The sequence below is a fragment of the Typopeltis vanoorti genome, chromosome 11 (genome assembly GCF_054136105.1).
Source record: "Typopeltis vanoorti isolate ZY-2024b chromosome 11, IOZ_Tvanoo_1.0, whole genome shotgun sequence".
Lineage (NCBI taxonomy): Eukaryota > Metazoa > Arthropoda > Arachnida > Uropygi > Thelyphonidae > Typopeltis > Typopeltis vanoorti.
Genome location: NC_143559.1, coordinates 58,310,944 through 58,326,518, shown reverse-complemented (window position 1 = coordinate 58,326,518; position 15,575 = coordinate 58,310,944). Strand labels below are relative to the sequence as shown.

The following is a 15,575-nucleotide window of genomic DNA, read 5'->3' as shown; positions in this document are numbered from 1 at the left end:
TTGTCATGTGGCAATTTATCTTATGCCTTTGAAAAATACAAGTATACTGCTACATATGCATCTCTCCCTAAGCCAAGAATTTGTCACCTTGTACATAAGGTGATTGCTAAAACATAACCCCCACCACCACCACCACCACCACCACTAATAGTTTAAACCCATGCTGATGATAGCATAGAGAATACTGCTATTGTCAACTCAATTTCAAATCCTAGCCCTCACCAATCTCTGTCACCTTGACAACAATTCCAGACATACAGATCGGCTATGATTTGTAGCATCAGTCATTCCCCCCCCCCTCTCCCCTTTGTGGAGTGGAACAATTTTTCTAATTTTCCACTCCTTTGGGACTTGCCCTGTCACAAAATGTGTTAAACAGGTGTGCTAAGGGTATGTTAATTCCCTACAGCATTCCATCCAAACCTGGTGATATATTGTCAAGTACTATGCCTTGTTAACATCAAATTTACTTAATTCCTCATATACCTGTTCATTTACCATCAGCCCCTCCTAAACCATACCCTCTACACTCAGTTTCCCATGATGTCACCTTCAGAAGGATGAAATATCTTGATTAATTGCTCATTAAATACTTTAGTAACTGATGCAGAGGATACAGTCAATCTTGTAGCAAGAATGACTATAGCAGAATGATGTTATATGATGGCAACGGTATCATCTAACATCATTTTGCTATAGTCATTCTCTCTTTCTCTTCTACTTGCTGCATGTCAAAAAAACTCACTAGGATTTTTCTTGGCTTGACTAGTTAATTTTTGCTCATACTGCATGTTTGCTGTCTTTACTAACCACACTGTATTTTGATTTGCTTCAGTATATTTTCTCATCTCATATCCATGGGTTCACTTTGTACTTTAAAAGTATCTACTTTTATGAGGAATATTATAAAAACGGTATGTAGTTATGGAATTAAGAGTTAATTTTATTAGAGTTTATGGCTAACTGGTATTACAAATGGAATTATGACAAAAATGCATTATTATTTATTAAGTTATTATTACCATTATGACAGTAAAATGTGGTTTTAATTAGTATGTTTGTTTGTTTGTTTTTTTAAAAATCATTATGCTTTGTCTTTAGGACCAGTTGCTATTTTGTGATGACTGTGACAGAGGTTATCATATGTATTGTTTAACACCACCACTCTCAGAGCCTCCTGAAGGTAGGACAAAATATTTTTTAAAGCTAACAAATATTTTGAATCTAAAAAAGAAATTGTAAAAAAAATCACAAACTTTAATCAGGTAGTTTGCTGATTAAAGACTGGTCAACAATTTAAAACTTTTTTTAAACTAAAATTAATTTAGATGAATCTACTGTATTTCAAGTTGCAAATCCAAAGATATTCCATTATCTGAGAGGGGCTTTTTTTTTTTTTTTTAATAACAGATATGCATGATTTTCATAAGCTTTCCGAATATTCTGTCATAAATTAGTCAGTAGTAATACCAAAATTTCAAAATGAATTGCTATTTTATAGCTGTACATGAGTACAGCTATAAAATAGTATACAAAGTAGATATCTATAGAACTATAGATATCTATAATTTGAAAATAAATGGAGCCAGCATGTTTGAACATACGTGAACATATCTTAAACTTGACATCAGGGATTATTGTAAAATGCAGACTCGGTCTGTTAGTTTTCTCTTGTGCAGAAATCTTAAAATCTGTGATTTCTTTAATTTATTATTGTCACATTTATAAGTTAGAAGTGCAGACTGGCTTTTGTTGTGTGTGTGTGTGTAATTTGTGAAGTATTATTAATTCTTAATTGTAATAATAAACAGTGGGCATCTCATGACACATTTATGATTTTGGGGCACTAGCAATTTGGAAAGAACTAAAAAATTCATGTAACAGATTATTTACTTCTATTTAACTAATGTTGCTGGATTTTCTGTTAGAAATACCTAGAATCCACTATAAGACCAGTATTACTCCTTTATCTTTCAGCATTTGTTCCATAAGATATTGATAGATATGATAGGAATGATAGTCTGCTTCCATTGTGGATAGGAAGTCATCATCATCAGACGAAAGCATTTATGAAGTTGCCAACAAACTTCATCTAATTGAATAGAAGGAATTATATGATCTTGTTAGAGATTTGAATTCATCTAAACGTCAATCAGAACTGCTTAATCTTATCTTCAACAATGAAAGTTATTAGCTCCAGGAATAAAAAGTTCTGTTTTTAGAAATAAACTATATCCCATTTTTTATTACTGTGACTTGGATGACTTTTTTGAGAAATGAAGTTAATGAACCAAAAGATTGGTGATTGTTTGTGGAGTCCTCCAACTTAAATGAGATGACTTCCATATCACTCACACATGCAGTAAGATTTTTTATTACTGTGACTTGGATGACTTTTTTGAGAAATGAAGTTAATGAACCAAAAGATTGGTGATTGTTTGTAGAGTTCTCCAACTTAAATGAGATGACTTCCATATCACTCACACATGCAGTAAGATAATTTTGAAAATATATTCAAGTTTATGGAAGTATAAGGACTATATTAGAATATTTATGACAATTTAAAATTCATTGCATTGATGTTGGGTAATGCAGTTACTTGACATTTTTATGAGGCATCTACCCTGTGCTTTTGGGACAACAGCATGTGATGATACCACATGTCAAGAAAATATAGCTGCCCTAAAAACGTGTTATGTCTGTAAAAAAGTATATGAAACAAAAACTTTCTCATTGTTAAAATGTTAAACTGGGCTTGTGAAAAATTTGGTTAAGGCCCTGGACAAAAATTGACTATATTCCTCTACTTAACTGCAAGTTTTTCAAAAAATTTCTGAAGATCTATGAGGCTTAAAATATATTTTGTTGAACCTCGTATTGGGAAAACATTAAATGCAAAGAATCTGAGATTCACTATAATAGAATGTGTCGCCTAGAAATTGTTCAGCGATATCATTGAAAGGCTTAGGAAAACAAGGCTGAAAATTATAAAGCACTAGGTGATTAGCTTATAACAGAGTACCATCAGGATGTCACTGATGATTCACTTCTTTTATACTGATCTAGACTTATTTCTGAAAACCTTGGCACTGTCAATTTCCAACAAGATGAATGGTTCCATCAGAACATTGTGGTAATGTAACATGCAACAATACCAGTAAAAATAGAATGCTAGTTTCATTGTTGTTTAAGAGATACTTGTGCCATGAGAGGCTTCAATTAAGACGAAAAAACACAATGGATAGCTAATGAATTATCAGTATTGCAGTATTTCCTCATACGATTGTGTTGTTTTATGTATAACATCACATGGCTCTTACTTTTTCAAATCAATCGGTTGTTGACGTTCTACTTTGTAATTAACTGTTGTCATCACTGATAATGGCCAGTAATATTCAGGTTGAAATATATGGCCTTAAATAAATAGTATTACTTTTTTGTGCTAGTTTCATTGAAATCTACTTCTGGTTTCTTCAGGAAAGAGAGAGACATGCACAAGAGGAAATGAAGTGTTTATGAACACACAAAACGTTTTATTTTCTTACTCATTATAAATATGGTTAGGTATATGCAAATACTTGGATTTTTGGCTTTTTTATATTTGTCAGTTATATATTGGGTCTTTATTTATTTATTTATTTTTTTATCTTTAAACAATAATACTTAGCCAAGTGTATGTCTTAGCATATTTGTGATAAAGAACCCTGAGGTGCTGGGTGGTAAAGGTTTCATGTTTATATTGTGTCCTAAAATACAATTCACCTAATTTGATCTTAGTTACAAAATCCTGGTTGATCAGTGTAATTATTTTCTTTCTGCAATCATTTGAGGGTCAAATTTCCATTATGTGCTGATAATATAAAAATTTAACATGACAAAAAAAAAGATGAAATTCATAATTTTTTTAATGAATTTATTTTTTAAAATTCATTTGAAAATAATAAAATTATCCATGACAGCTGCCTTTGGTACTATATCTAAAAATGTTTATTAGGTTTATTTTAAAAATAATAATAATAAACTTCAATTTCCACAATGATGATCACGAGTTTGTCAGCTTAGTTATTAATACAAATACAAGAAAGCTTATTAATACAAACACAAGAAAGCAATTAATATGATTTAAAACTGTGAGAGATCCATGAATTGTATTGATGGATCATCTGAAGACAGCAGCAGAAACATTACCAGAAAATGACTTATGGCTGAAAGAATAAGCATTAGATTTTAATATATATATATATATATATATATATATATATATAAATAATAGTTGTTGTTGAGCTTGAGCAATTTTCATTTGCTGTGTGAGGCCACTAGCCTGCTTATTGGAAGTCTCAAAACAGCAACAAAATGTTGGGCAGTAACTCATAAAAGACAAAACAAAACGCATTTTCCTTCCTTAAAAATGTGTCAACTATACACTAACTTGAGACATAATCTGTGGTCCTAATATTTTAACAATATTCCATCTTTGTTCATGGGTGGTGAATCATGGCAAGTGTGATTGTTGCTATAGTCATAGAGATTCTTCTTTTTTCCCACTAACCTGCACCTCTATCATATCCATCCTTAAACTTGTTCACTGAGTTTGAGAAGTGATATGATACACTGTCTCACATTTTCCTTAGTAACCCACTCCATTCATTCACTACTCTTCAAGGCATGGGAGGGTTTGAAAGGAAACCATTGCTGACCTCTCCCTCGTTATCTGCCCTCTTATCACTTATTGAAAACTTTCTTCTATGTGTGTCTTATAAAAGTCCTTTAATAATTTATATGTTACTGCCATATGTATCATCTCTTCTACCTATCAATCAAGTTTTGCAGCCTGCAAAATTTGATTGATCTCTTAATCTATCCTCAACAGTAAGCATTCCACAGACCCATTACCAGCTTGGTTAGCTATCTCTGAATTCTTTCACTTTGTCATCCCCACAGTATCCTGTTGGTCAAATCTGAACATAGTAGTCCAGATGTGAGCGTTAGCTTGACAAAGAGGGATAATGACTTCTTATAAGCCTATATATTCTCCACTGTTGGGTAAAGGCCTCTCCCATTGTGGGAGGTTTTTTGGGTCTACTTCTCCAATGGTGACCCATTCCATCTTGGGAGAGTATTTATACACTTGTATGAATGAGTGTATGAAGGTGGAAGACAATCGCAAACGTCCATGCCAAGGCAGGATTCGAACCTGCTGTCTTTTTGGCTGGAGAGCAGATACGCTAACCACTCAGCCAACCAGGCCAGCAGGATAATGACTTACTTGTGCCTAAATATCATGGTGCTTTGCATCATTACATGGAATTGTTTGTGATATTTTGTTCTATGCCTTGTGATTTAACTCCTCATATGATTCTCAAATTCTTAGCCTCCTGATTTTCCAGCAGTGCAATATGCAGTTAGTAATCTCTTCAGCTACCATAACCTTAACTTTGCAATAATGAACTACAAACCATTATTCTATGCATGCATTTTCAACCATTTCATCTTCCTGCAGGATCTCTATATTAGTTTGATTTATTGTTGTTCCCCCCCCCCCCAAAAAAAATACCTTCCACTCCTCTTGCTCATTTGACAAACCTCAAATAAACCAGGCTTTATTATCTTCTACAACATGTGCCTTAAACACGAACCTTTTTTTTTGTGTTTAAGGATTTTGGCTTTTTTTCTTGTCATCCCCTTGATAATACACCAATCACCTGACAGGATCAGATATCTATTCTTGGACGCATTGCATCATTTGCTTTTCAGGAAATGCATTTCAACCTCCAAAAACTCTCCATGCAAAAACCTACTCCTCATCACTTTATTCACATCCTCCTTGTACAGCTTCCAGGGATGGCCTCTTGTTTTTTCTCTCTCTCTCTCTATCCACCCATTCTGTGAAAAATCTGATCCACATCAATCCAATAATAACCGCTTACCAACTTACATATTTCAATTGTGCCCCCCCTCCTCTTTGTATCCATTAAACTCTGAAATTTACATTCACTCAATCTGTTCTTCATATTCAACATTCCAGAGACCACCTTAGTTAATCATCTCTGAATTCCCTACCTCTAACATCTCATCCTTTTGAAAATCCCTTGACCAAATCTTTGCAGACAGTAATTGATATGCAGTCTAATCAAAGTCTTATACGATGGAATCATAACATTCTTATTTCTGCGTGTCAGTTTTCTCTGCATCATTGCCGTTATGTGCTGAATTCTCCATCACAATTTCAGTAAAATGTCCCCAAAATTTGAGGTTCTTATTCACCAATATTTCCAGATCCCTCATCTCCTCTAAGATATCCTCACCAATCTTATAATCTGCATCTCATCTCTGCTTCCCAAACTTTAAAACCTTACTCTCTTTGCTACATTGAACAGGCAGTCCCCATTCAGCTTCCTGCAAGGCTACAACATCCATTCTACTCTTCATAATTCTTCCCAACTTTGCATCATCTGCAAACAACTGTATATCACCATTCACACCTTCCCACTATCATTTACATACAAATTCAACAGCAATGGCCTAATATTACTAATACCTATCAAACCGCCAATCTGCAATCCAGTATACTAATCTACTATTCAACCCCCCATCTGTTCCAGTTTAATTATCAGCTTTTCATGTGGCATACTGTCAATGATTTTAGTAAAATCTAAATATACTGCTGATTATATGCATATATTTATAAATATAAATATATGCATCCACTTTGCCCATTGCACCTGTCATCTTGTTCTAGTAAGTAGATCTAAAACACGATGTCCCTTTAGAAAACCCATTCTATCCAGCAAAGAAAATATTGTCAACTCAATTCTGAATCCTGGTCCTCACTAGCCTCTATAATACCTTTACCACAACTCCAGACAAACAAATAGGCCTGTAATTCTAAGCATTAGTCTTATCACCTCCTTTATGAAGCAAAACAATTTAGCCTTTATTTTACTTCTTTGGAACTTGGACAAGAATTGGCTACTAGGTGGTGAAGAGAAAGCTGTGTTCGTCAAGATTGCTGTGAAAAGATAAGTTTAAATTTTGAAATTGTATGTGGTTAGTGAAAGTTTTTTTTAAATATTGTTGTATGATAGTTGTGATCAGCAGACAGTGTTCAGTGTAGTTATAATTCTGTATTTATTGTACTTTTTTTGTGTTTTTTGTGTACAGCTTTGAGTACAAGGAAATGGCATTGAAACGTAAGATCGCAAAAGACAAATGCAAGTAGCATGGATTTTTTGAAAATGGTGAGATACCGTGAATGCAGTATGCATGCTTCAGGAGAGATTGAAGATATTTATGTGGAGAGGAAAAACAAAAGAGACGAGAGAGTTTAAGTGTGTAAGAAGTGCAGCATACTTGTGGATTATGAGATATCATCAAATATAAGCAGAAGCAGGTGAAAGTGACGACGAGTTAGCAATATTGACAGGTAAGACAGTGTGCATAGATGACAGCAATCAGTGGTATGAGAGCCAGCAGTGAGTTAGTGAAAATATGATTTGCATAAATGGTACTTCAAGAAAAGCTAATTCAAGATATGAAAGCAGCATTGGCAAAGATGAGGTAAAAGATTAAACATATGAGGAATGAACTGAAGAGAATTAAGGATTTGCATGGGAATGTGAGGAAGAATGGGATGAAAGATTTGAAAGAAATATTGAATAATTTTAGAGTGGCAATGTATGGAGATTCAGTGATAAGAGGTGTGGTGAATGAAAAGGTGCACAACATCTGTTTTCTGGGAGGTAGAATGAGCAGGGTGGTTGAAGTATTGGATAAGAGGAGTACACAAGCAAAAGAGTTAGTAATGGTAGTTGGCTCGAATGATCTGACTGGTAACAAGAAGAATGTAAGCAGGGATGTCATGAGGCTGTTAAGGAGAGTGAAAGATAAGGTAGTCAGTGTGTTGCCCAGGTATGATGAGTTGAGAGGGCAAGCGAGGAATCTGAATGGTATGCTAGCATGGGTGTGTAAGGAGAAAGGAGTTCATTTTGTGAATGTGTGGGATGAGTTTGAGGAGTGGATAGATCTGTATGAAACAGATGGTCTACATATGGGATTTGATGTGAGTCAATTGGAGAAACTGTTGCCGCAAGAGAGCATGACTAAAGTGAATATAAGCCCTGAGGAATCAAGATATGTGGAAGAGCAGGAGATTGCCCAGGTATGATGAGTTGAGAGGACAAGCGAAGAATCTGAATGGTATTCTAGCATGGGTGTGTAAGGAGAAAGGAGTTCATTTTGTGAATGTGTGGGATGAGTTTGAGGAGTGGATAGAGCTGTATAAAACAGATGGTCTACATATGGGATTTGATGTAAGTCAGTTGGAGAAACTGTTGCTGCAAGAGAGCATGACTGAAGTGAATATAAGCCCTGAGGAATCAAGATATGTGGAAGAGCAGGAGAGTAAGGAAGGCAAGTTTGTGAATGCAGAGGTAAGTGGTGCATGTGAAGAGAATAAGAGAGAAGGAACATAGAGCGGGCAAGGAAATGGGGGAGGTGGATATGGAGACACTGCATGAAAAGTCTAGGTGATGGTTTCAGGAATTCGCATGAAAAGATTAAGGCAGTCAAGGGGTTTAATATTAGTGATGATAGACAGGAGTGTAGAGGAATCATGTCTGAGAAGTGGGGTTAGTGTGACTTTTTAAAGAAACAGAAATGAGCTAGCATGTATGTTTACAAATGCTAGAAGTATTCAAAACAAGGGGAATGAAATTGTAGCATTGATAGAATTCATTTCCCAAAAAATTGTTGGCATAAGTGAAAAATGGTTGAATGAGAATGACATTCTGACAAGAATAGAGATGGATAGATATATTGTCTTTTGTGAAGAGAGATAAAGCAAAAGAGGAGAAGTGTTGTTGATGGCAGAGGAGTTGTTAATCTAAGGGTGGATATGCAAGGAGCAAATACTGACAGTTGTTTTGGAGCAGTATGGTGAAGTAGAGGTTGTTTCTTAAATTTTGTTATAATTTCATTCATTATTATTTTAAATAAAGATGGACACCTTGTCTGATCCTATTATGATATTTTTTTTACATATACTTTGTGTGTGTGTGTGTGCATGTGCACACCTGTCTTTCATTTTCAATAATTTGCTAAGTATATTTTTTGACTTATCATACACCAGTATCATAGGTGGGTGAAGGGTTAGATAATCTGAATATCTTACTCTAGGATATTCAGGTTATCTTTAAGATGTGTCAGACAAACAAACTTTAAGATGTGTCAGGTCTCCAGTAAGCAAAGAGATGGTCTCACACCAGGTAATTTGTTTCATTGTAATATGTTCTAAATTATTATTAAAATGGCATATTCAGTAGTGATAATGCCATTGATTAGAAATATTGAATTCAAACCTTGTCTAGGGCATGAGGAACTTTATATGTACTTTTCAACTGAAAGTGAGTTAGTGTCACATGGAGGTAGCAGGATATTTTTTTTTGGAAACGTAATGCCCTCTCCTTGCAAAACAGGCTGGAGAATGTATGTATTGACTAACATAACAGACCATGTAGCTAAGTTATTACAAAATCTCTATCATTACAAAAATTAGGTTTATAAGAAATTAAGTTATTCAGCTGCAACAGGTCATTGGACATAATATATAAAGAAATGAGATTATAATAATTATTTATGATTTTAACAAACATTGTATTTTGGTTTTGGAATTTGAATTGCTGCTAGAAAGCATATGGAGAGGGGGAGGGGTTATTGCCACCTGGCTCCAAAAAAGATAAGATTATTTTGTTTATAATCTATTGATGTTTTATTTATGCTAGATTTAGTTTATTGAGATAGTGGTAACTGAGAACAGAGGGTGTTTCAGCAGTTGGTAAGTGATTTGTAAAGTTATTATTGCATATTATAAGATTATAATATTAGATTATAATGCAGTATCAGTGCATGGCTACTGTATACCAGAACAGCAGCAACTAAGATGCCATGTTTAAAGAATACAGCATGCAGGATTTTAGGAGTTATTGTAATGTGATACGTACTCTTTATCAAAGGTGAAAGTTTTGTGGTATGAAAATGAGAATTGCCATAAAATGCATCAGAAGTGTATTCAAAGTGAATTCCAAAAGTGTAGGTGGTGTTTGTGTCAAAAGCAAGAGAGTAAAATGGTGAATGAGTGTTAGAGTATAGATGGAATGTGGAAGTCAGCAAAAATGAAGGAGAAATGTTTGGTGTGTGATACAACAGAGAAGAGAATGAAAGGAAAGGTAAGAGAGAAGGCAAAGTGAATTTGGAAGAATGTCATGGACTGCAAAGATTATTTGCAGAGGCTACCTCTGACCATTATTCATTCAATTCCTGTTATTCACCTCCCTTAAACTCATTCACTGAGAAAGCGCTGATGACTGCCTTTGGTAACCCATTCCATATATTCATAACTATTGGAGCAAAAAATTTAGTCCTCAGGACCTTGCTAACCCAACCTTAAAAGAACTTTCAAAAGGAGTGACTCCTTGTTCTCTGTAGTTAGGTTAAATATTCAAAAATTTCTTCAGCATTCTCTGTTAACCCCCCCCCCCCCAACCGGCCAGGACGTATATATATACGTCCAGATAAATCTGGATACGATTCTGTAATAACATCTATTGAATAACATGGATAAGAAGTGCAAGTTGGTCTCACTATTTCATCCACCTCAGCCTGTAGAGAGGTTAAAGCTCTAATTTATGTGTTTTGGTCTCTTGCCACTTCCGCATCTCCAAGAAAACTAGATGACCAAATCCCAAATCCATGCACATATGTGGTCGTATCAAAGGCTTATAAAGATGGATATTAACTTTGTAACACTGACAAGCAAGGATAAGGAAAGGATGACATCCTTCTTCCTGATTGTCAGTGTATGTTTCTTAACATCCAGGTGATCCTTTCAGCTATTTTGCTCACTCTTGTGATCTGTCCTCTGAATTTCAGATCTGCCCACCATTAACTTCAAATCCTTAGCCTTATCAGTTCCTTACAGTTCAATTCCATGTATGTGTCTTTGCACATCTTGTAGGCTTTTCATCCTAAGCAAAGTAAAAAGTTATGCCATGTTGAACTAATATTGTCAACCTGTTTGAGTCATCTTGTAGGATATCACTTTTATTAACTATTGCCTTTCCCCATTTTAGAATATTGTTTGGTAATTCCATGATAAGAATTGTACTTGATAAGAACATGATAAAATCATGATTGCAGGTATAAGGTTGAAGGATGTTAGTAATAACACTTTTATAATGCAATGAGGGAAATTGAAAGAGCTTTCTTGTTTTTGGGAGAGATGCACAAATGATTTGAAAGGTGACATGTATGGAATAAGAGAATATATGAAAGAGTTACTCGAAGAAATGAAAAAGAGTGAATGATAGATTTGGTTTGTATATCTGCTGCTGTGGTATTCTAGGAAATAGAGAAGAATGACAATGCATAGGTTGTACAGGAGAAATTGTGTTCATTGATGGATGAAAAGACTAATATATGACTGGTTGATTGCACTTGAATGGATTTAAAGTTAGGTATCTGGAGAAAGAGGTGCTATTCTGTAAAAGTAGATAGCACAAAATCATGGAAAATGGATCTTTTGTATGTGGGGGGGATGGGGGGGATAAGAAGTAGAGATGGACATGCATGCAGGTGCCCTTGAGTTTGAGTGAGTGTGAGAATAGGAATGATCAAGAAATGCTGAATATAATTTCTCAGTTCTTGGCTTTGAATAGGACAGTCATAAGATGCAAGAGAATATTTTTACCTTGTGTATATGAATGCCAGAAGCATCAGAAATAAGTGATAAGTTTGGGACATTAGTTACTTCCGTGGTCAAAAATTATTGACATTAATGAGATTTGTTTGACAGAAGATGTTATAGACTGTAATACTTCTTATATTCTATTTTCAGGGAAGTAGACAGAACAGGTAAGGCATGTTGTATGATCACTGAAGAGCAAACAGTTACAGTTAAGTTCAGCAAGAAGGCAAGGTCATAACAGGTGCAGATGAGGCTATCTGGGGTGAGATATAGGCTCACAAGGCAGAAATACATAGTTGCTTCTGCTATAAGCCAAGAGGTACAAAAGAAAGATGAAAGGGCTATGGATCAGCAAATTAGCTAATTGAATGCATGCATATAATAATTACAATGGCCTTCATCTATAACAGGGTTTCTCAAATTGTGTTCTGCGGAACATTGGTGTTCCACAAGAAAGTGAATAAGTTTTCAGTGAAAAATTATCAAAATTAATATTAATATGAGCCTGGAATGGTTTAAATGCTGTGACTTTAACCAATTTCCGTTAAAAATTTCATTATTTGTGAAGTGTTTCGTTATAGGAAAAATTTGGGAAATGCTGATCTATAGGAACATAGATTAGAAGGAGGAAAGGACACAGGGGGAAAAAGGAAATGGAATTTATTAGTTAACAAGAAATAAATACCTGAAACAGCATCTGATAGTGTGGAGAGTGTGAGGGTGCTGGATCTGGTGATAGCTGGAGAGGGTGTCCAGTTGGAGAGTTTTCAGTTAAGGACTATACAAAACTACAGAGCCAGCGATTATGACCAAACTAGTACTCAGTTTGGAGCAGGGTCAGAAGAAATGGCAAGGGAAGATAAAATGGTCGAGGATGTTTGACAAAAATAATACAATGCTGCATACCCATAAATCAGGAAAGAGAGCAAAATGGATGAACAGCATCATTAAGCAGGAGCTTCAGAAAAAGAGAAAAATTTTGTGGAGGGAATGTAACCAGTGTAGTAAGGAAGTCAAAATCACTACCAGAGAGAGAAAATTAGCTGAGTGGAACAAAGGATATCCCCAATGTATTCTTTTACAGGCAGAAGGAGGAATGCTGATGTCATGGATGATGATATTAATCCATCAATATCAATGCTATTAAAGGATTACAGTTGATGAGCAAAAGGAATAATTGTGAATTACTGAGCAATCACTTTACAAAGATTCAGATGGAGATATCAGTGACAGATGTGACAGGCAACAGTGTGAGAATATAGATAAACTGTGGAGGTATTTTGGGCAATACTGAATCTCACTGATCGGACATCAGCCCTCTGCATTGGGAAAATGTGCAAGAGAATTGGCATTTTCACTGACCAAGCTCTTTAAGGTAAGTCTCAGCTCAAGCAGGATTCTACACGAGCAGAAGAAAGGCAAAATATATTTCCATTATATGTAAAGGAAGCTCCAAGAAGAAAAGAAAAAAGTAGCAAATTACTGATCTGTCGTTTGTTAAGAGTGGTAGTTAAGATATCAGAAAAGTTTAAGGGTAGAATTTGGGAATTGTTGGATAGGAATATAGATACTTTATGGGGGAGTCATCACGCTTTGAAATGGCTGAGTAATTTACCTTCTTTCTATAATAGAGCAGCAGTTGAGTTAGATAGAGGAAATGGCTAGGCTACACCCATTATATTGATGGATTTTTTAGAAGCATTTTGAAGAATATCACATATGACATGAATAAGAGAGTAGCTGATGGAGATACCGAAAAGTAATATATGGCAGAATAGAGGCCAAGTAGTTTTTGCAAAGTTTTGCACTTTGGCCATTGCTGTTTAGTTTATATATAATGATAAAGACAATTATTGTGTGTGGGGGGGGGGTATCCAGTTTTTTGCTTATTGTGTAAAATTGGGGAGGCATTCAACAATGAATGTGATTTAGAGATCTGACAGATTGATTTAAATCGACAGACAGTTTGGACAAAGGATAATGGTGAAAAGTGTCAGATGATGCACTCTGGAATGAAGGATTACAAGCTGTGAATTACAATGATGGTAGTAGAAATAGGAATGCAGAAAAATTGTCGAGGCTAGGAATTTGTAGGTGATGGTGGATATGAAGTTAACTGGGCATATTATAGATGTGGGAAAAATAGCTCAAAGAATTCACTTGAATATTGAAGAATGCACAACAAATATAGATAAGGTTATTGTAATTACTAAGGGTTTTGTTACAGCCACATCTGTAGCTGTGCACAGATTTGATCATCTGTGTTTCTTAGGAATGCAGAAGTGTTGGAGAGGTTCCAGAGGCAAGTGTAAAAAAAAAAGAAAAAAAAAAAAGAAAAAAAAGTTGACTTTTGGGTCTTTTTCTAAGGATAGACTGAAGATTTGTGGATTAATAAAGTTTAGTGATAGGAAGAGAAGATATGATAGAAACATAAAAGTTACTGAAGAGTTTTTAATAGAGCTGAAGAAATTTTTGAGTACATGGCTGTATGTGAGGGGAACAAGCATTGCCCTTCTTGAAAGTTGTGTAAAAGGCACATGAGTAAAATTAGTTCTTCTAGAAGCAGTCATGAGTGCTTTATTGATGAATAAGTTTGTAGAAAGAGAGAGAGAGATTTGATAGGTGTTGTGTGGATAATGGTTAGTGTGAGCATCTCATGATGAGTCTTTTAATAGATTAATTAATATTTTTTTTTACAAAAGCCTTAAAGTCATACACCAGTGGAGGTCTAAGAGTTTTGTCATGTACATGATATACAATCATGTGACTGAGAATATTACATCATCGCTGTCACTTAGTATAGACATTTCCACTTCTTTCCATTGGGCATATTTATCCACTGTTAACTGCTACTTATTCTTTCTAGCAACTGACTACTACTACTGTGGCAGCATAAATTATGGCCAAAGCAATTGGTCGTAACTTCTGCCCGACATTATTTCCAACCCTTATTGCATCGTCACCACAGAAAAAAGCCAATTTCCTGGCTTCACACTTTGCTTCCAATGCATGCATAACTGACAATGGTAAATGCTCTCCCCTAACCATTCCAGATGCCCAACATACAATGTCCCCTTTATCCTTTTGCCAGAAAGAGATCAGAAAAAATACTGTCCAAATTAGATACAAAAAAAAGTCTCCTTGCCCCTGATGGCATTCCTCCAATTATCCTGAAAGTTTGTGCACCAAAACTGACTCCTATCCTATGTCACCTGTATGTGCTCTCTTACTCCACTGGTATCTATCCCACAGGCTGGAAATTGGCCTATATTCAACCCATTCCCAAGAAGGGTGATAAATACTACCACCTAACTATCACTCTATCTCACTCACCTCAGTCCTGTCTAAAGTAACAGAAAAAATCATGAATTCCCAACTCCTACATTATCTTGAAGGCGTCCACCTAATAAACGACCACCAGTATGGATTCCATCGCCACCGATCAAGAGGAGATCTGCTCACATATGTCACCCATCTCTGGACAAATGCCATGAAGAAGTTCATCGAATCTCAAGTAGTTGTACTTCATATCTCCAAAGCTTTTAACTGGGTCTGGTACAAAGACTTCCTAAGCAAACTTCCATTGTTTGATCTGTCTCAGGACTTCTGTAGTTGGTTTGCCAGCTTTCTATCTGGATGCACTGTGTGTGTGTGTGTGTGTGTGTGTGTGTGTGTGTGTGTGTGTGTGTGTGTGTGTGTGTGTTGGGGATGGTTCCATATCCTCTCACCATTCAACTAATGGGGGTCTCACAAGGTTCTGTCTGCTCACCAATTACTATTACTCTTCATGCTATATATCAATGATCTACTTCAGTTGACCTCCAACCTAATACAC

The 15,575-nt window shown here is 35.4% G+C and overlaps 1 protein-coding gene across 1 annotated transcript in view; it reads left to right on the top strand.

Annotated features, from left to right (window-relative positions):
- The window catches only part of LOC150101611 (zinc finger protein ubi-d4 B-like), a 244,789-nt gene that overhangs the window by 192,736 nt on the left and 36,478 nt on the right, over positions 1–15,575 (top strand). The window contains exon 6 of the mRNA XM_090399857.1: positions 1,102–1,183. Coding sequence (XP_090255983.1) covers positions 1,102–1,183 — 82 coding nt within the window. The remainder of the gene's footprint in view (positions 1–1,101; positions 1,184–15,575) is intronic.